At 49.9% G+C, this 19,992-nt stretch overlaps 1 protein-coding gene across 1 annotated transcript in view; it reads left to right on the top strand.

Moving 5' to 3' along the window:
• Nucleotides 1–910: 910 nt before the first annotated feature.
• TTLL12 (tubulin tyrosine ligase like 12) overlaps nt 911–19,992 on the top strand; it is a 25,313-nt gene continuing 6,231 nt past the window's right edge. The window contains exons 1-11 of the mRNA XM_075343358.1: nt 911–1,108; nt 4,348–4,532; nt 5,131–5,329; nt 6,038–6,197; nt 7,169–7,302; nt 7,544–7,620; nt 14,454–14,571; nt 15,913–16,106; nt 16,240–16,351; nt 19,176–19,327; nt 19,373–19,406. Coding sequence (XP_075199473.1) covers nt 950–1,108; nt 4,348–4,532; nt 5,131–5,329; nt 6,038–6,197; nt 7,169–7,302; nt 7,544–7,620; nt 14,454–14,571; nt 15,913–16,106; nt 16,240–16,351; nt 19,176–19,327; nt 19,373–19,406 — 1,524 coding nt within the window. The 5' untranslated portion in view covers nt 911–949. The remainder of the gene's footprint in view (nt 1,109–4,347; nt 4,533–5,130; nt 5,330–6,037; nt 6,198–7,168; nt 7,303–7,543; nt 7,621–14,453; nt 14,572–15,912; nt 16,107–16,239; nt 16,352–19,175; nt 19,328–19,372; nt 19,407–19,992) is intronic.

The following is a 19,992-nucleotide window of genomic DNA, read 5'->3' as shown; positions in this document are numbered from 1 at the left end:
GGGAGGGCAGAGCCGGGCACGGGCGGTATGGGGAGGGCAGAGCCGGGCACGGGCGGTATGGGGAGGGCAGAGCCGGGCACGGGCGGTATGGGGAGGGCAGAGCCGGGCACGGGCGGTATGGGGAGGGCAGAGCCGGGCACGGGCGGTATGGGGAGGGCAGAGCCGGGCACGGGCGGTATGGGGAGGGCAGAGCCGGGCACAGGCGGTATGGGGAGGGCAGAGCCGGGCACAGGCGGTATGGGGAGGGCAGAGCCGGGCACGGGCGGTATGGGGAGGGCAGAGCCGGGCACGGGCGGTATGGGGAGGGCAGAGCCGGGCACGGGCGGTATGGGGAGGGCAGAGCCGGGCACGGGCGGTATGGGGAGGGCAGAGCCGGGCACGGGCGGTATGGGGAGGGCAGAGCCGGGCACGGGCGGTATGGGGAGGGCAGAGCCGGGCACGGGCGGTATGGGGAGGGCAGAGCCGGGCACGGGCGGTATGGGGAGGGCAGAGCCGGGCACGGGCGGTATGGGGAGGGCAGAGCCGGGCACGGGCGGTATAGGGAGGGCAGAGCCGGGCACGGGCGGTATGGGGAGGGCAGAGCCGGGCACGGGCGGTATGGGGAGGGCAGAGCCGGGCACGGGCGGTATAGGGAGGGCAGAGCCGGGCACAGGCGGTATAGGGAGGGCAGAGCCGGGCACAGGCGGTATGGGGAGGGCAGAGCCGGGCACGGGCGGTACAGGGAGGGCAGAGCCGGGCACGGGCGGTATGGGGAGGGCAGAGCCGGGCACGGGCGGTATGGGGAGGGCAGAGCCGGCCACGGGCTGTATGGGGAGGGCAGAGCTGGGCACGGGCGGTATGGGGAAGGCAGAGCCGGGCACGGGCGGTATGGGGAAGGCAGAGCCGGGCACGGGCGGTATGGGGAGGGCAGAGTCTGGAGCCGCCTCCTATAATCCGCTTCCCTTCCCGCATGCTCAGAGCCGCAGCCGCAGACAGCATGGCCGAGCCCGGCGCCCCGCAGCAGGATGGCGGCTTCTCCCAGTTCGTGGCTCTGCACCAGGCGGCTCTGCTGGCGTCAGCCGTGCCCCGGGAATACTGGCCGAGCCTGCACCGCAAGCTGGAGGGGGAGGTAGGCGGCCCGGGGCCTCATGTCTGCGGACACCGGGGGCTGCAGAGTGTGAGGGGTTAACTCTAATACTGGGTTACTACTGGCTCCGTATGTGGGGGGAGGGGCGGCCTGTGGAAGCCGAGAGCCCCCCAACACCGGAGGGTATCAGGAGGGTGTATCTGGTGGGTGACAGGTGCAGCCTATAACTGACCACAGGGGGCAATGGTGAGAGTCACAGTAACTTTTTGTATATTTTTTTACACCAGACACAAATTGTACAAAAGTGGTAGATATGTGGGGTCTCCCTGCCCCCCGTGTGTAGTGCCGGGGTCTGTCCTCTCTCTCTCTGCCCCCCGTGTGTAGTGTCGGGGTCTGTGCTCTCTCCCTGCCCCCCCGTGTGTAGTGTCGGGGTCTGTGCTCTCTCCCTGCCCCCCGTGTGTAGTGTCGGGGTCTGTGCTCTCTCCCTGCCCCCCGTGTGTAGTACCGGAGTCTGTGCTCTCTCTCTGCCCCCTGTGTGTAGTGTCGGGGTCTGTGCTCTCTCTCTGCCCCCTGTGTGTAGTGTCGGGGTCTGTGCTCTCTCCCTGCCCCCCGTGTGTAGTGTCGGGGTCTGTGCTCTCTCCCTGCCCCCCGTGTGTAGTGTCGGGGTCTGTGCTCTCTCCCTGCCCCCCGTGTGTAGTGTTGGGGTCTGTGCTCTCTCCCTGCCCCCCCGTGTGTAGTGTCAGGGTCTGTGCTCTCTCCCTGCCCCCCCGTGTGTAGTGTCAGGGTCTGTGCTCTCTCCCTGCCCCCACGTGTGTAGTGTCGGGGTCTGTGCTCTCTCCCTGCCCCCCGTGTGTAGTGTCGGGGTCTGTGCTCTCTCCCTGCCCCCCGTGTGTAGTGTCGGGGTCTGTGCTCTCTCCCTGCCCCCCCGTGTGTAGTGTCGGGGTCTGTGCTCTCTCCCTGCCCCCCGTGTGTAGTGTCGGGGTCTGTGCTCTCTCCCTGCCCCTCCATGTGTAGCGCCGGGGTCTGGCGCGCTCTCTCTCCCTGCCCCCCCTCCCCAGTGTAGTGCCGGGGTCTGGCGCTCTCTCTCCCTGCCCCCCCTCCCCAGTGTAGTGCCGGGGTCTGGCACTCTCTCTCCCTGCCCCCTCTCCCCAGTGTAGTGCCGGGGTCTGGCGCGCTCTCTCCCTGCCCCCCTCCCCAGTGTAGTGCCGGGGTCTGGCACTCTCTCTCTCCCTGCCCCCCCTCCCCAGTGTAGTGCCGGGGTCTGGCACTCTCTCTCTCCCTGCCCCCCCTCCCCAGTGTAGTGCCGGGGTCTGGCACTCTCTCTCTCCCTGCCCCCCCTCCCCAGTGTAGTGCCGGGGTCTGGCACTCTCTCCCTGCCCCCTCCCCAGTGTAGTGCCGGGGTCTGGCGCTCTCTCTCTCCCTGCCCCCCCTCCCCAGTGTAGTGCCGGGGTCTGGCACTCTCTCCCTGCCCCCCCTCCCCAGTGTAGTGCCGGGGTCTGGCACTCTCTCCCTGCCCCCTCCCCAGTGTAGTGCCGGGGTCTGGCACTCTCTCCCTGCCCCCCTCCCCAGTGTAGTGCCGGGGTCTGGCACTCTCTCCCTGCCCCCCTCCCCAGTGTAGTGCCGGGGTCTGGCACTCTCTCTCCCTGACCCCCTCCCCAATGTAGCACCCGGTCTGTTGCTCTCTCTCCCTGCCCCCCTCCCCAGTGTAGTGCCGGGGTCTGGCACTCTCTCCCTGCCCCCCTCCCCAGTGTAGTGCCGGGGTCTGGCACTCTCTCTCCCTGCCCCCCTCCCCAATGTAGCGCCCGGTCTGTTGCTCTCTCTCCCTGCCCCCCTCCCCAATGTAGCGCCCGGTCTGTTGCTCTCTCTCCCTGCCCCCCTCCCCAGTGTAGCGCCGGTGTCTGGCGCTCTCTCCCTGCCCCCCCTCTGGTTGTAGCGCTCTCTCGCCATCCTATGTTCTCATCCCTTCACTGTGATTTCTCACCTTGACGCTTGTTGCACTATTAATAGTATTTGCCAATTCAGCAGATGATGATATTTCAGACAAATGTAACCTCAGCCATATAGACAAAAAATGTGTGACAATTGGGTATTTTGTGTTGCACAGCAGACGTCATTTTACCCCTCGGGACCCTGCGAAATCTACAATAGAAATTTGATTCCCAGGAGAGCTTCTATGTGCCAACCGCACATTCACTACCAGGTCCTGGCATGTTACCGAGCCCTCTGCATTGGCAGCTGCAATACTGCAGATGTGTCATGTAAGAGGAGGAGGCACAAATATGTGAGGGGTTACGTAAATCATGGCTAAGATTACAACCCAGGTATAATACAATCTGGCCTCCTCCAATGAGATTGTTTATCCTGTATTATGCTCCAGAGCTGCACTTGCTATTCTGCTGGTGGAGTCACTGTGTACATACATTACATTACATTACTGATACTGAGTTACCTCCTGTATTATACTCCAGAGCTGCCCTCACTATTCTGCTGGTGCAATCACTTTATACATACATTACTGATCCTGAGTTATATCCTGTATTATACTCCAGAGCTGCACTCACTATTCTGCTGGTGCAGTCACTGTGTACATACATTACATTACTTATCCTGTACTGATCCTAAGTTACCTCCTGTATTATACTCCAGAGCTGCACTCACTATTCTGCTGGTGGAGTCACTGTGTACATACATTACATTACATTACTGATACTGAGTTACCTCCTGTATTATACTCCAGAGCTGCCCTCACTATTCTGCTGGTGCAATCACTTTATACATACATTACTGATCCTGAGTTATATCCTGTATTATACTCCAGAGCTGCACTCACTATTCTGCTGGTGCAGTCACTGTGTACATACATTACATTACTTATCCTGTACTGATCCTAAGTTACCTCCTGTATTATACTCCAGAGCTGCACTCACTATTCTGCTGGTGCAGTCACTGTGTACATACATTACATTACTGATCCTGTACTGATCCTGAGTTACCTCCTGTATTATACTCCAGAGCTGCACTCACTATTCTGCTGGGGCAGTGACTGTGTACATAGATTACATTACTGATCCTGAGTTACATGTGGTATTATACTCCAGAGCTGCACTCACTATTCTGCTGGTGCAGTCACTGTGTACATGCATTACATTATCTATCCTGTACTGATCCTGAGTTACATGCTGTATTATACTCCAGAGCTGCACTCACAATTCTGCTGCTCTTTTTTATCCTATACTTCTATTGGTGGTGAGTAACCCAAGACGTCTTGATTTACCTCCTAGATCTTTGATGCCGGGGAAATGTTTGGAATAATGCAGGTGGAGGAGGCCGAGGAGGAAGAGGAGGTTGAAGAACAGGCGGACATTGAAAGAGAACTGAAAAAGAAGAAACCAAACCCAGGGACCGAACCTTCTTTCAAAGTAATTGTCACCAATGAGCACGGGCTGCGAGCCACTGACCCGAACTGGTGCGTTTACTAAATAGATGGGCTGGGTGCGCTTAAAGGGGGTGTCTCATCAAGACGACGTCTGTCGGATTAGAGTGTATGCTAATCATAGCGGGGGTCCTCGTGGCCAGTTTAGAGAGGGGCTCAGTAGGCTCAGGTTCCCATCAGGAGGATCTTCGCTTCTTTGGTCCCTATTCATTTTAATGGCCTACGTGTAATACTACATTACCCCACTAGAGGCCACTGCTTCCGGAGTCTGTGGCTTGACCTGTGCACCAGTGATCGCCGATGATCGCTGCGATTTGTAGGAGCCTGATCCTCGGCGATCCCCTGATTCTCGTACATGAGATGTTTTTTGTTTTTTATTTTATAGGGTGTTTTTAGGAAACTTCCTACTTGACTTAACTGATATAAATGTTATTACTAGTTATTGATCTTTTCTAAATTATTCATTAGAGGTCAGACGGAAGCGAGTGTAACTGCTGGGGATTTGTTTGTATTCTGTTACCATGGAAACACAGGTGTTCTTAAAACGACTGCTGTTTGTTTGTTTTACACTATTTACAAACATCCCATATTTAATGAAAACAAATACATTTTTTATTTCTTTTTTTTTCAGCATTTTTCTGATTGACCACGCGTGGACTTACCGCGTGGAGCACGCTCGGCACCAGTTGATGGAAGTTCCCGGCCTCCTTCATCGTATGGCCAACCTTATGGGCATTGAGTTCCACGGAGAAGTTCCAGACGTGGACGTGGTGGAGATGGTTCTGGCGGAAATGTGGAAGTATAACCAGACGTATCAGCTCTCACATGGGGTGAGGTGACAGCCATACTTTACCTTTAAGACCTTAAAGGGAAAGTTCACCTTTTTAATTTTGATCAGTCACTAAGGTAGCTCTATACCTTTTTAAAGGGATTGGCCTGTTCTTAGATCTTTATGTCCTATCTTTTAGGAAGGGTCACCAATAACAGATCGGGGGGGGTTACGCCCATCGATCAGCTGTAAGCAGATCCTGCAGTGTCCGGATGGAAGGACCAAAACAGCACAGCTCCGTTCTCTGTGTAGTGGCCATTCCAAGTACTGCAGCGCAGATGACTTCAATGGGAGCTGAGCTGCAGTACCTAAAAACGACCTCTCCGCTGTTTAGATTCGGTCACCGCAGTACCTTCTTACAGATGATCAGAGGGGGTGTGACGACATGGACTCTGTCAGTGCCTAGCATGGGTTAAGTTTCTTAAAATTCAGCCAGACATGGGGGATAAGCCCCTCCTTGTTTCTATAAGACTCTTTGGAGTCTAGCATTAAAGTTCTTGTTGACTCATGTAATTGCCTTGGCCAGTGAAGGTCAGATACCAAGACCCATATACCGAAATAAAAAGGCCCATATCTCTGGATCCGTATGGCGGATTTTAAAAAATGAAAAACTGATGACTCAGGAGAACAGCGGGAGTATAATGGAATGGAAAATGGGCTGTTTTTGTCCCCTTTAAGCACAATTTTTTTTTTTTTTTTCTCTTTACAGACAGCAGAGGAGAAAGTTCCTGTCTGGTATATAATGGACGAATTTGGCTCCAGGATTCAGCACTCGGACGAGCCGACGTTTGGTACCGCACCGTTTTATTACATCCCCCAGCAGTTGGCATACACCATACTGTGGCCCCTGAAGGACATGAGCAATGGAGGTCAGTGAATGAAAGCATTATTTTATTTTTTGTTTTTTTACATCCAAGGCTCTGAAGCAATACTGCCTTTAGCTGATCATTTATCATTTTTAGCCTGTGCCATATTGTTTCCCTGACAGCAAGCAGAGATCTTGAAAATGGATATACAAGAAATTTGTAGATTTTATTATAATTATTATTATTATATTATTATTATTATTTAATTAATAAGAATAGGAAATACTACTATTATATTTTTTAATATTATTATGTATTATTTAATTAATAATAAGAATGGGAAATACTACTACTACTATTTTTTTATTTATTATTATTATTAAATTAATAAGAATGAAATCCTACTATTATTTCTTAATAATATTAGTAGTATTATTCATTATTATTATTACTATTTATTTAATATTAATAAGAATAGGAAATACTATTATATTTTTTAATATTATGTTTTTAATTAATAATAATGGGAAATACTATTATTATTATTATTATTATTACGGTATGTAGTACTAATAATATTATGTAAAAATAATATATTCGTGGTAGTATTTCCCATTATTATCAATATTCATAATTAATATTAATAGTAATAACAATAATGGGTAATACTACTACTACTACTACTACTACTACTAGTAGTAGTATTTTCCAATATTAAGTATTATTATTATCATGAAATACTACTACTAATATTAAAAATTATATAATATGAATAGTAGTAGTATTTCTTATTGATAGTAGTAAATAATAATTTATTATTAATAATATTATTATGTACAGTATTATGAAATACCAACACTTGAATTTCCTGCAATGACCACTAGAGGGAGCCTATGAGATTCAAGTTTATTACTGAGCTCACAGTATTCATTAAGAGCTGCAGCTCCCTCTAGTGGTGGCCAGAAGTATCTGCAATGTTAGATTTTAAATATGTGTTATTAATATTTTATTATATTTTCATTGTGGTTTTACAGAAGAAGTATCCCGCGATTACGTGTACGGAGAGACTGAGCCTTTCTTGCGGAGCTGTCTGCTTCTACCCTGGCAATCCATGGATGTTACCCACATAAACCACCAAACACCAGAGCCCTCTGATGCCCATTATCAGGTGAGACCGGCGTGGGTAGGTGGTTCTATGCCGACTCTAGTCATGATCCTGATGCCGTCAGTCATTGGCAAGTAATCGTATTGGGGAGTTGGCTCAGATTCCTGATGTTGTCCCCTACTGGTAACACCCATGTACTGCAGTTATGACTGTATGCGCTGTTGGCTTTATTACTATGGTTGGAGAATTTAATTATAGAATATTTTTTTTTATTTTATTATTTTTCATTTTTAATTATTTTTAGGCCATTTTTGCTGAGAATAAAGAATCTCTGCCTCTTCCCGTGGAGCCGCCATTACCCGACAAGACTAAAATTTTCAAGTACGTTTTCTGTGACTTATTTCACACGGAGGGTGTGAATAAAAGTTTGGAATAATATATTTGTAAAGGTATTCCGATGTTTTAAAATGATGGCATGTCACTAGGATATTAAATAACTTCAAGATCAGTGGCGATCACCCTTGATCCTGACAATAAAAGTTCTTTCCTTAAAGGGAGTCTGTCACCGGGTTTTGGTTTGCCATCTGAGAGCAGCATAATGTAGAGACAGAGACCCTGATTCCAGTGATGTGTCACTTTCTGAGCTGTCTGCTGTCATTTTGATAAAATCACTGTTTTCTCTGCTTCAGATCTAGCAGTTATACAGAGCTCATGAATATGCTGGACTACCTTTCCAAGTAGTCCTGTAATGATAATCTCCTGCTGATTAAACAAGATTTTATCAAAACTACACTTAGCAGCCCAGTAAGTGACATCGCTGGAATCAGGATCTCTGCCTCTACATTATATTACTTTTAGATTAGGTGGTAAAAACCAGGTGATAGATTCCGTTTAATATAGACAATTAAAGGGGTGTTTCCATCTTATAAAGTTCTGATTGCTGGAATCTGGGACCACCACTCAGACAAAAGGAGCACAGCACTGCGTCCACTTCTAATTTCCCCTTAAAATAGTGAAGGGGTGAAAGTGCTACAGACCTTCCATTCTCAGGATGTTTGGGTCCTGTAGGTCACTGATCATAAGATCACAGTAAATCCAAGGGGGGATCTGACTGCTTCAAGCTCCACTAGCGGATTTAAAGCCATTACAAAAAAACGATGTGGGGTCTAGTCGGTTTATTGGTGGGAGTCCCGGGAGTTGGACCTCCATTTAAAGGTAAAGTCCTTAGGCTAAGTTCACACACTGCAGAAAATCTGTTTGTGGATTTGCTTACAAATCAGCAATGAAATCTGCAAGTAAAACTGTCAAGGGAGGAATTTGGGTGAAGACTGCTAATGGAGTCTTCGTTTGGGATATCCAGAGATGGTGCCGTATTAGTTACATTAATATCGGCTCTGATATATATATATCAGACAATGAATACATGAGACCTGTTCTCCTTGAGCCAGCATCACCAACTGAACTCGTGTATTGGAAGACACCCAATTATACAGAAAAGCTACTTCGGCCTTGAAGCTAAACAGGGAGTTCTCCACTCCTTAATTTCTCACAGCATTTTGTAAAACACATCTTTTTCTTCGGCGCTCCATTGGGAGACCCAGACGATTGGGTGTATAGCTACTGCCTCCGGAGGCCACACAAAGCATTACACTAAAAAGTGTAAGGCCCCTCCCCTTCTGGCTATACACCCCCCGTGGGATCACGGGCTGCTCAGTTTTCAAGCTTTGTGCGAAGGAGGTCAGACATCCACGCATAGCTCCACTGTTTAGTCAGCAGTAGCTGCTGACTATATCGGATGGAAGAAAAGAGGGCCCATATAGGGCCCCCAGCATGCTCCCTTCTCACCCCACTCTTGTTGGCGGTGTTTGTTAAGGTTGAGGTACCCATTGCGGGTACGGAGGCTGGAGCCCACATGCTGTTTTCCTTCCCCATCCCCCTGAGGGCTCTGGTGAAGTGGGATCTTACCGGCCTTCAGGCTCTGAGGCCGGGCTCCATCCACAGACCCGGAGATCCTGCTGGATACGGAGCTGGGTACCGTCAGGGACAAGGCCCTGCAACATTCAGGTACTCTGTGTTCCCGTACAGACAGGCACAGACACACTCCAGCGTTGCTGGGTGTTCTAGTGCGCCGGGGACAGTAGCGCTGCGCGCTTGAGTTATACTCACTGCAGCTTAGCTGAGTGAGTTTATGTGTGGGGAACTACCGCGCCGGCCGCCCCCGGAGACTGCGGCGCGGCTGAGACTTGTGGTGCGCCGGGGACTTCGCGCCGACCGTGCTTTTACGACGGCAGCGCTTATAAATCTAGTCCCCGGCTTCTGCGGCCTAGTTACGTTTCGTTCCCGCCCCCAGCCCTGTCAGTCAGGGAAGGGGAGAGACGCTGTACAATAGTCAGCGCCGAGGGCTGGAGTCTTATTTACATACTCCAGCCCTCTCACTGGGCACAGTGGGACGCCAGTTTCCCGCTCTTTGTCTGCAGCACGCCCACGGCCCGCCCCTCTTCACAGGACGCCGGCAGCCATTCCTGCACGCAGTCTGAGCTGGAGAACGGACATAGCCCTGGGAGACCCATTATGGTTAAAGGAATGGAAAGCAGATTCTGCTTCCAAAAAATGCTTAACCAGTTTGCCATTATCTCAAGACAGACTGTTTGGTGAGCAATTGGCTGAAATCATTAAACAGTCCAAGGGTAAGGACTCTTCCTTACCCCAGCCCAGATCAAGCAAACCTCAACAGTGGAGGGGACAGTCGAGGTTTCGGTCCTTTCGAGGTTCGGGCAGGGCCCAATTCTCCTCGTCCAAAAGGACTCAGAAGGAGCAGAGGAGCTCAGATTCCTGGCGGACTCACTCACGCCCAAAGAAAGCAGCCGGAGGAACCGCTTCCAAGCCGGCTGCCTCATGACTTTCGGCCTCCTCTCTCCGCATCCTCGGTCGGTGGCAGGCTCTCCCGCTTTTGCGGCATTTGGCTGCCACAGGTCAAGGACCGGTGGGTAACAGACATTTTGTCTCACGGGTACCGGATAGAGTTCAGTTCTCGTCCTCCGCCTCGGTTCTTCAGAACTTCCCCCACATCCCGACCGAGCCGATGCTCTTCTGCAGGCGGTGTGCTCGCTAAGGGCAGAAGGAGTGGTGATCCCTGTTCCTCTTCAGGAACGAGGTCAAGGTTTTTACTCCAATCTGTTTGTGGTGCCAAAAAAGGACGGCTCTTTCCGTCCTGTTCTGGACCTAAAACTGCTCAACAAGCACGTGAAAACCAGGCGGTTCCGGATGGAATCTCTCCGCTCCGTCATTGCCTCAATGTCTCAAGGAGATTTCCTAGCATCAATAGACATCAAGGATGCTTATCTCCACGTGCCGATTGCTCCAGAGCACCAGCGTTTTCTACGCTTCGTTATAGGAGACGAACACCTTCAGTTCGTAGCCCTGCCATTTGGTCTGGCGACAGCCCCACGGGTTTTCACCAAGGTCATGGCAGCAGTGGTAGCAGTCTTGCACTCTCAGGGACACTCGGTGATCCCTTACTTGGACGATCTACTTGTCAAGGCACCCTCTCAAGAGGCATGCCAACACAGCCTGAACGTTGCGCTGGAGACTCTCCAGACTTTCGGGTGGATCATCAACTTTTCAAAGTCAAATCTGTCACCGACCCAATCACTAACGTCTCTTGGCTTGGAGTTTCATACTCTCTCAGCGATAGTGAAGCTTCCGATGGACAAGCAGCGTTCACTACAGACAGGGGTGCAGTCTCTCCTTCAGGGTCAGTCGCACCCCTTAAGACGCCTCATGCACTTCCTGGGGAAGATGGTAGCAGCAATGGAGGCAGTCCCGTTTGCGCAGTTTCATCTGCGCCCACTTCAATGGGACATTCTCCGCTAATGGGACGGGAAGTCGACGTCCTTAGACAGGAAAGTCTCCCTTTCCCAGACGGCCAAGGACTCTCTTCAATGGTGGCTTCTTCCCACCTCATTATCACAAGGAAGGTCCTTCCTACCCCCATCCTGGGCGGGGTGGTCACGACAGACGCGAGTCTGTCAGGGTGGGGAGCAGTTTTTCTCCACCACAGGGCTCAGGGTACGTGGACTCAGCAGGAGTCCACCCTTCAGATCAATGTTCTGGAAATCAGGGCAGTGTATCTTGCCCTACAAGCCTTCCAGCAGTGGCTGGAAGGGAAGCAGATCCGAATTCAGTCGGACAACTCCACAGCGGTGGCATACATCAACCACCAAGGCGGGACACGCAGTCGGCAAGCCTTCCAGGAAGTCCGGCGGATTCTGATGTGGGTGGAAGCCACGGCCTCCACCATATCCGCAGTTCACATCCCCGGCGTAGAAAACTGGGAAGCGGACTTCCTCAGTCGCCAGGGTATGGCCGCAGGGGAATGGTCCCTTCACCCGGACGTGTTTCAGGAAATCTGTCGCCGCTGGGGAAGGCCGGACGTCGACCTAATGGCGTCCCGGCACAACAACAAGGTCCCAACTTTCATGGCACGGTCTCCGCGATCACAGAGCTCTGGCGGCAGACGCCTTAGTGCAAGATTGGTCGCAGTTCCAGCTGCCCTATGTTTTTCCCCCTCTGGCACTCTTGCCCAGAGTGCTACGCAAGATCAGGTCCGATTGCCGCCGCGTCCTGCTCGTCGCCCCAGACTGGCCGAGGAGGTCGTGGTATCCGGATCTGTGGCATCTCACGGTCGGCCAACCGTGGGCGCTACCAGACCGGCCAGACTTACTGTCACAAGGGCCGTTTTTCCATCTGAATTCTACGGCCCTGAACCTGACTGTGTGGCCATTGAGTCCTGGATACTAGCATCTTCAGGATTATCTCAAGGGGTCGTGGCCACCATGAGACAGGCTAGGAAGCCCACGTCTGCTAAGATCTACCACAGAACGTGGAAGATTTTCTTATCCTGGTGCTCTGCTCAGGGAGTGTCCCCCTGGCCATTTGCATTGCCTACCTTTCTTTCCTTCCTGCAATCTGGTTTGGAAAAAGGCTTATCGCTCGGCTCCCTTAAAGGGCAAGTCTCAGCGCTATCGGTATTTTTTCAAAAGCGTCTAGCACGACTTCCTCAGGTACGCACGTTCCTGCAGGGGGTTTGTCACATCGTCCCTCCGTACAAACGGCCGTTAGATCCATGGGATCTGAACAGGGTACTAGTTGCTCTCCAGAAGCCGCCCTTCGAGCCTCTGAAGGATGTTGCACTTTCTCGACTCTCACAGAAAGTGGCCTTTCTGGTAGCGGTCACGTCTCTTCGGAGGGTAATCCGAGCTGGCAGCGCTGTCATCCAAAGCTCCCTTCCTGGTTTTTCACCAGGACAAGGTAGTGCTGCGCCCCGATTCAGGAGTTTCTCCCTAAGGTGGTATCCTCTTTTCATCTCAATCAGGATATCTCCTTACCTTCCTTTTGTCCTCATCCAGTTCATCGGTATGAAAAGGATTTGCATTTGTTGGATCTCGTGAGAGCACTCAGAATCTACATTTCCCGCACGGCGCCCCTGCGCCGCTCGGATGCACTCTTTGTCCTTGTCGCTGGTAAGCGCAAAGGATCGCAGGCTTCCAAATCCACCCTGGCTCGATGGATCAAGGAACCAATTCTTGAAGCCTACCGTTCTGCTGGGCTTCCGGTTCCATCAGGGCTGAAGGCCCATTCTACCAGAGCCGTGGGTGCGTCCTGGGCATTACGACACCAGGCTACGGCTCAACAGGTGTGCCAGGCAGCTACCTGGTCGAGTCTGCACACTTTCACCAAACATTATCAGGTGCATACCTACGCTTCGGCGGACGCCAGCCTAGGTAGAAGAGTCCTGCAGGCGGCGGTTGCCTCCTCGTAGGGGAGGGCTGTTTTGCAGCTCTAACTTGAGGTATTAATTTACCCACCCAGGGACTGCTTTTGGACGTCCCAATCGTCTGGGTCTCCCAATGGAGCGCCGAAGAAGAAGGGAATTTTGTTACTTACCGTAAATTCCTTTTCTTCTAGCTCCTATTGGGAGACCCAGCACCCGCCCTGTTTCCTTCGGGATTTTTGGTTTTTTCGGGTACACATGTTGTTCATGTTGAACGGTTTCAGTTCTCCGATGTTACTTCGGATTGAATTTGTTTAAACCAGTTATTGGCTTTCCTCCTTCTTGCTTTAGCACTAAAACTGAGCAGCCCGTGATCCCACGGGGGGTGTATAGCCAGAAGGGGAGGGGCCTTACACTTTTTAGTGTAATGCTTTGTGTGGCCTCCGGAGGCAGTAGCTATACACCCAATCGTCTGGGTCTCCCAATTGGAGCTAGAAGAAAAGGAATTTACGGTAAGTAACAAAATTCCCTTCGTTCCTTGCACATTCTTTCTGTCGTGAACAGTACTGATAAGACTTTTACTCCTCATTAAAAGATTTCCATCGTTTCTACATCTGTTCACTTATTCTTGGTAACCCTTCTCAACTATACAGCTTTGAATTATATTATAGATCTATGCAATTGCTACATAGATAGACAGATTACAATACAACTACATCTACATTTTGATTATTTACATACACAGATATTATTACGTTTAAACAAACTACAACTCAGGCCACCTCCACAAAACGTGAGCATTTCGTTGCAGGTTTTGTTGGAGATTTCTCTCTGCTCCACTGACTAAGCATTAAATAGGGCGAAACCAGAATGAAAATCTGCATAATAACCAGCGCGCTGCAGACTTGAAATCTGCACAAATCTTTCACGTTTGTGCACTTGTGACTGGGATTTACTTGTAATGTACGGAAAATTACTGCAGAATCTGCACTGCAAGTCTGCAATGTTTGAATTTGGCCTTAGTTTTGTTTCAGAAAACCCCTGTGCACCGGCTGTAATTTCATTTTAAATATATAAATAAATACTGGGCTTTACTCACCCTCCACGGGTCCAACACTGAGTCCTTACCAATGTTCCGGATATCTATGATTGTCTACAGCGCTGCTGTCACATTGAGAGCGCTGCAGCCAATCGATGAGTTCAGCGTCAGCTAGAGGTGACAGTACGAGAGCAGCTGAGCTCAGTGATAGCCTGAAATACGGCTGTCACATTGAGGGTGCTGCAGCCAATCGCTGAATTCAGCTACTCTGCCAGAGTGGATATCGAGAGCAGCTGAGCTCAGTGATTGTTATTGGCTGCAGCACTGACGTCACAAAGCGCTGCAGACAAACACCGGCAAGCCTTTAAAGTTACAGAAAATCTCCCTGTTTTTGCCTTTCAGAGTGTACACAGATATGCAGCAAGTCCTGACCGGCGTGGACCACCCGAGATTTGTCTTTACCAACGACGAGAAAGAAGCCGACATCCTCTTCAACTTCTCCCACTTCAAAGATTATAAGGTGAGTGTCTGAGGGGCTCCATCTCACTGCTCTCCCCTGAATTACATTTCTCCCCAGTCTTATCTTTTTAACGGGATTGCCCATTATTAGAAAATCATCTGGAAACAGTGCCACACTTGTCTATAAGGTTGTCTGTAGTATTGCAGCTCCACCCAGAGCAGGATACAGTATATACTTGTAGAATCTGACTACAAAGGGTTTATTTGTGGTCTGTTACCATGGGGACGCATGGGTCTGGACAAGGGAAATAAACATGAAAGTTAACAATATTTTAACTTGAGACTAATTACAAAGTTTTGTCTTTTCAGATGCATTGGAGTGTAAAATACATATATATAAATTTTAGATTAGTCAAGTGTTATTTCTCGGGTCGGAAACTAGTCAGGCAAAAATATAAATTATTATAATAATGAATATGACTCCAGGAATCTTCCTTCCTCTTCCTTCCTCTTCCTTCCTTTTTCGTCCCTCCTTTCCCTCCTTTTTCGTCCCTCCTTTCCCTCCTTTTTCGTCCCTCCTTTCCCTCCTTTTCGTCCCTCCTTTCCCTCCTTTTTCGTCCCTCCTTTCCCTCCTTTTTCGTCCCCTCCTTTCCCTCCTTTTTCGTCCCTCCTTTCCCTCCTTTTTCGTCCCTCCTTTCCTCCTTTTTCGTCCTCCTTTCCCTCCTTTTTCGTCCCTCCTTTCCCTCCTTTTTCGTCCCTCCTTTCCCTCCTTTTTCGTCCCTCCTTTCCCTCCTTTTTCGTCCCTCCTTTCCCTCCTTTTTCGTCCCTCCTTTCCCTCCTTTTTCGTCCCTCCTTTCCCTCCTTTTTCGTCCCTCCTTTCCCTCCTTTTTCGTCCCTCCTTTCCCTCCTTTTTCGTCCTCCTTTCCCTCCTTTTTCGTCCTCCTTTCCTCCTTTTTCGTCCCTCCTTTCCCTCCTTTTTCGTCCCTCCTTTCCCTCCTTTTTCGTCCCTCCTTTCCCTCCTTTTTCGTCCCTCCTTTCCCTCCTTTTTCGTCCCTCCTTTCCCTCCTTTTTCGTCCCTCCTTTCCCTCCTTTTTCGTCCCTCCTTTCCCTCCTTTTTCGTCCCTCCTTTCCCTCCTTTTTCGTCCCTCCTTTCCCTCCTTTCCTCAGCTACCACTAGAGGGAGCCTGAGATTAAGTTTTATTACTGAGCTCATGCTATTCAGTAAGAGCTGCAGCTCCCTCTAGTGGAGGCCACAAATAACTGCAATCTTAGATTTTAACAGTCAATACTGAGTGTTTGGAGCTTTGTATCAGGAAAAAAACCAGCTCTGACTACTATAAAGATATTTTTTTATATCCTTGAATGGTGGTTATATATGACCTTACACTTCTGTCCCTCTAGGACGCTCAGTGCGGAGAGACCCCATGTCCTCCTCAATCAGTTCCCGTGTGAGAATCTGCTGACCGTAAAGGACTGTTTGGCGTCCGTTTCCAGAAGGGTCGGAGATGCGGAAGGTCCACAATGGCTGCCCCGTACTTTTAACCTGAAGACGGAGCTCCCGCAGTTTATCAGCTACTTCAAGCAGCGGGAGGAGAGGTACAGCTACACCGGGGACTGGGTGCGGCCGTGTAGAGATTTTGAGGCTTGAAGTCAAATATTTGCTCCTGAGGGAAGTGCCTGAGTTCTGGAGGTTAGCCACTTTACCTGTCTTATGCCATTGTCTCCACAGAGGAGAAGACAATCACTGGATCTGCAAACCGTGGAACCTGGCACGGAGTCTGGACACACACGTCACAACCAACCTGTCCTATATCATCCGTCAGCGGGAGAGCACGCCGAAGGTTTGTCTCAAGTTCCATCATGTCTCCTTCTTCATGGGTGAAATGAAATTGAGGATGCGTCATGGTACTTCACTGGCCCCGACCCAAAAAATATACTCTGCAGGCGTTTTGGCACCAGGTGTGTGTTTTGCTTGCGACACTCCCTCTCTGCCTCCTATTCTCTGGCCAGTTCCTCGTCATGGTAGATTTCCTATCGGCATTTGCCGATAACTAGGCATCCAAATAGAGTTTTTCCACCTACATCCCCTCTTTCTCTTCCGATAGGGTCAGCATGTGACTGCTGCAAGTGATTGGCTGCAGCGGTCAAACAACAACCATGCTGGAAGAGAGGGGGACACGGCCAGCAGAGGGGGATCAGAAGGTTAAGTGAGACCATATGTAAATTTTAAAGGGGCAGAAAACCCCTTTAGGCCACCCGTTCCTTTAGTTGATCCAAAAGCCATAAAATGACAGATGAGTGACCCTTTAGGTTCCTGGTTGGTTCTTTCCCTCTCACTCATAGAAAAGGATGTCTTTGCTGTTCTTTGTATCACCCTGCTACACAAATTGATAGAAACTCATCATTATCTTGCCCCATGTCGGAGGACTGCCTGGTAGTGTAAAAGGAAATACTCCAAATTGCCTTACCCTTGAAGTCCATCCTTTAACATGTCAGTAGTATACACTCCAATATTAGGGCTATATACTGCCCTTGAGATCCCAAATTCTGTGTTGATTAATATCTTAATATATATTCTAGCAGACCGGCACAGACTTTCTGATAGAGTTCTAAATCCTCTGTATAGATGAAGATTTTGGCTACTACCAGCCACCACTAGAGGGAGCTCAGGAGCCTACTGCGTCTACACTGTGTGCAGAATTATTAGGCAAATGAGTATTTTGATCACATGATGCTTGTTATACATGTCGTCCTACTCCAAGCTGTATAGGCTGAGAGCCAACTACCAATTAAGTAAATCAGGTGATGTGCATCTCTGTAATGAGGAGGGGGTACGGTGTAATGACATCAACACCCTATATAAGGGTGTGCTAAATTATTAGGCAACTTCCTTTTCATTTGGCAAAATGGGTCAGAAGAGAGATTTGACAGGCTCTGAAAAGTCCATATTGTGACGTCTTGCAGAGGGGATGCAGCAGTCTTGAAATTGCCAAACTTTTGAATTGTGATCACCGAACAATCAAGCGTTTCATGGCAAATAGCCAACAGGGTCGCAAGAAGCGTGCTGGGCAAAAAAGGCGCAAAATAACTGCCCATGAATTGAGGAAAATCAAGCGTGAAGCTGCCAAGATGCCATTTGCCACCAGTTTGGCCATATTTCAGAGCTGAAACGTTACTGGAGTATCAAAAAGCACAAGGTGTGCCATACTCGGGGACAGGCCAAGGTAAGGAAGGCTGAAAAACCACCACCTCTGACCAAGAAACATAAGATAAAACGTCAAGACTGGGCCAAGAAATATCTTAAGACTGAATTTTCAAAGGTTTTATGGACTGATGAAATGAGAGTGACTCATGATGGGCCAGAGGCTGGATCAGTAAAGGGCAGAGAGCTCCACTCCGACTCAGACGTCAGCAAGGTGGAGGTGGGCACTGGTATGGGCTGGGATCATCAAAGATCAACTTGTGGGACCTTTTCGGGTTGAGGATGGAGTGAAGCTCAACTCCCAGACCTACTGCCAGTTTCTGGAAGACAACTTCTTCAAGCAGTGGTACAGGAAGAAGTCTGTATCGTTCAAGAAAAACATGATTTTCATGCAGGACAATGCTCCATCACATGCATCCAACTACTCCACAGCGTGGCTGGCCAGTAAAGGTCTAAAAGATGAAAAAATAATGACATGGCCCCCTTGTTCCCCTGATCTGAACCCCATAGAGAACCTGTGGTCCCTCATAAAATGTGAGCTCTACAGGGAGGGAAAACAGTCCACCTCTGGGAACAGTGTCTGGAGGCTGTGGTGGCTGCTGCACACAATGTGGATCGTAAACAGATCAAGCAACTGACAGAATCTATGGATGGTCGGTTGCTGAGTGTCATCAGAAAGAAAGGTGCCTATATTGGTCACTCATTTTTTTTGGGGTTTTGTTTTTGCATGTTAGAAATGTTTATTTCTAAATTTTGTGCAATTATATTGGTTTATCTGGAGAAAATAAACAAGTGAGATGGGAATAGGTTTGGTTTTTATTAAGTTGCCTAATAATTCTGCCACAGTAATAGTTACCTGCACAAACAGATCCTCCTAAGATAGCCAAATCTAAAAAAAAAAAAACCCCTCCAACTTCCAAAAATATTAAGCTTTGATATTTATGAGTCTTTTGGATGATTGAGAACATAGTTGTTGATCAATAATTAAAAAAAAATCCTCTAAAATACAACTTGCCTAATAATTCTGCACACAGTACACTGTGTATACAGAGAGCTCCCCCTAGTGGTGACCAGTCAGTGGAGGGGATGTGAGTCTCTGCTGCAGATTAAGAGTGTAATGAGCTCAGAATTATGCACCTGTGAATGAGTGTTCACTTTCAAAAATACTAACCACACATCTTCCGGAAAGTGCATGCTTCCAGCAAGGGGTTAACAATTGTTTCCAGTAGTTATGTCAAAAGATCTCCATATGTGACAACAATCTCTAAAGGGGAAGTTCATCAGAATAATTATCACATAACATTCTCCATGGAGGAACATGAAGCAAATTATTAGATTGTGACATATTTCTAGTTAGTATTTTTTTTTCTTCTTCTTTAGTCCATTGTTTTTCAAAAAAAACTTTGCCCATCCATAATGCCTTGTGTACAAGGGTAACATGATGTATTCATTTTCTTATGTAGGTTGTATCAAAGTATATAGAGAATCCGGTGCTCTTCCATCGGGACGACGTTGGGATGGTGAAATTTGACATCCGTTACGTGGTGCTGCTCCGCTCTGTGCGACCCCTCAAGCTCTACACATACAATGTCTTCTGGCTTAGATTTGCTAACAGGTAAATCTTTTTTCTGTGCACTCCCGTCTGGCTGCCTGTCTCTAGGCCCTCGCGTTTCGCCGCCTCTCTAGGCCCTCGCGTTTCGCCGCCTCTCTCTAGGCCCTTGTGTCTCGCCGCCTCTCTCTAGGCCCTCGCATTTCGCCGCCTCTCTCTGGGCCCTCGCCTCTCGCCGCCTCTCCCTGGGCCCTCGCCTCTCGCCGCCTCTCCCCTGGGCCCTCGCCTCTCGCCGCCTCTCCCTGGGCCCTCGCCTCTCGCCGCCTCTCCCTGGGCCCTCGCCTCTCGCCGCCTCTCCCTGGGCCCTCGCCTCTCGCCGCCTCTCCCTGGGCCCTCGCCTCTCGCCGCCTCTCCCTGGGCCCTCGCCTCTCGCCGCCTCTCCCTGGGCCCTCGCCTCTCGCCGCCTCTCCCTGGGCCTCGCCTCTCGCCGCCTCTCCCTGGGCCCTCGCCTCTCGCCGCCTCTCTCTGGGCCCTCGCCTCTCGCCGCCTCTCTCTGGGCCCTCGCCTCTCGCCGCCTCTCTCTGGGCCCTCGCCTCTCGCCGCCTCTCTCTGGGCCCTCGCCTCTCGCCGCCTCTCTCTGGGCCCTCGCCTCTCGCCGCCTCTCTCTGGGCCCTCGCCTCTCGCCGCCTCTTTCTCTCTCTTTCTCTCTCTCTTTCTCCTCTCTTTCTCTC

Source organism: Anomaloglossus baeobatrachus, chromosome 4 (genome assembly GCF_048569485.1).
Source record: "Anomaloglossus baeobatrachus isolate aAnoBae1 chromosome 4, aAnoBae1.hap1, whole genome shotgun sequence".
Taxonomy (NCBI): Eukaryota; Metazoa; Chordata; class Amphibia; order Anura; family Aromobatidae; genus Anomaloglossus; species Anomaloglossus baeobatrachus.
This window is presented reverse-complemented; position numbering and strand designations above follow the sequence as displayed.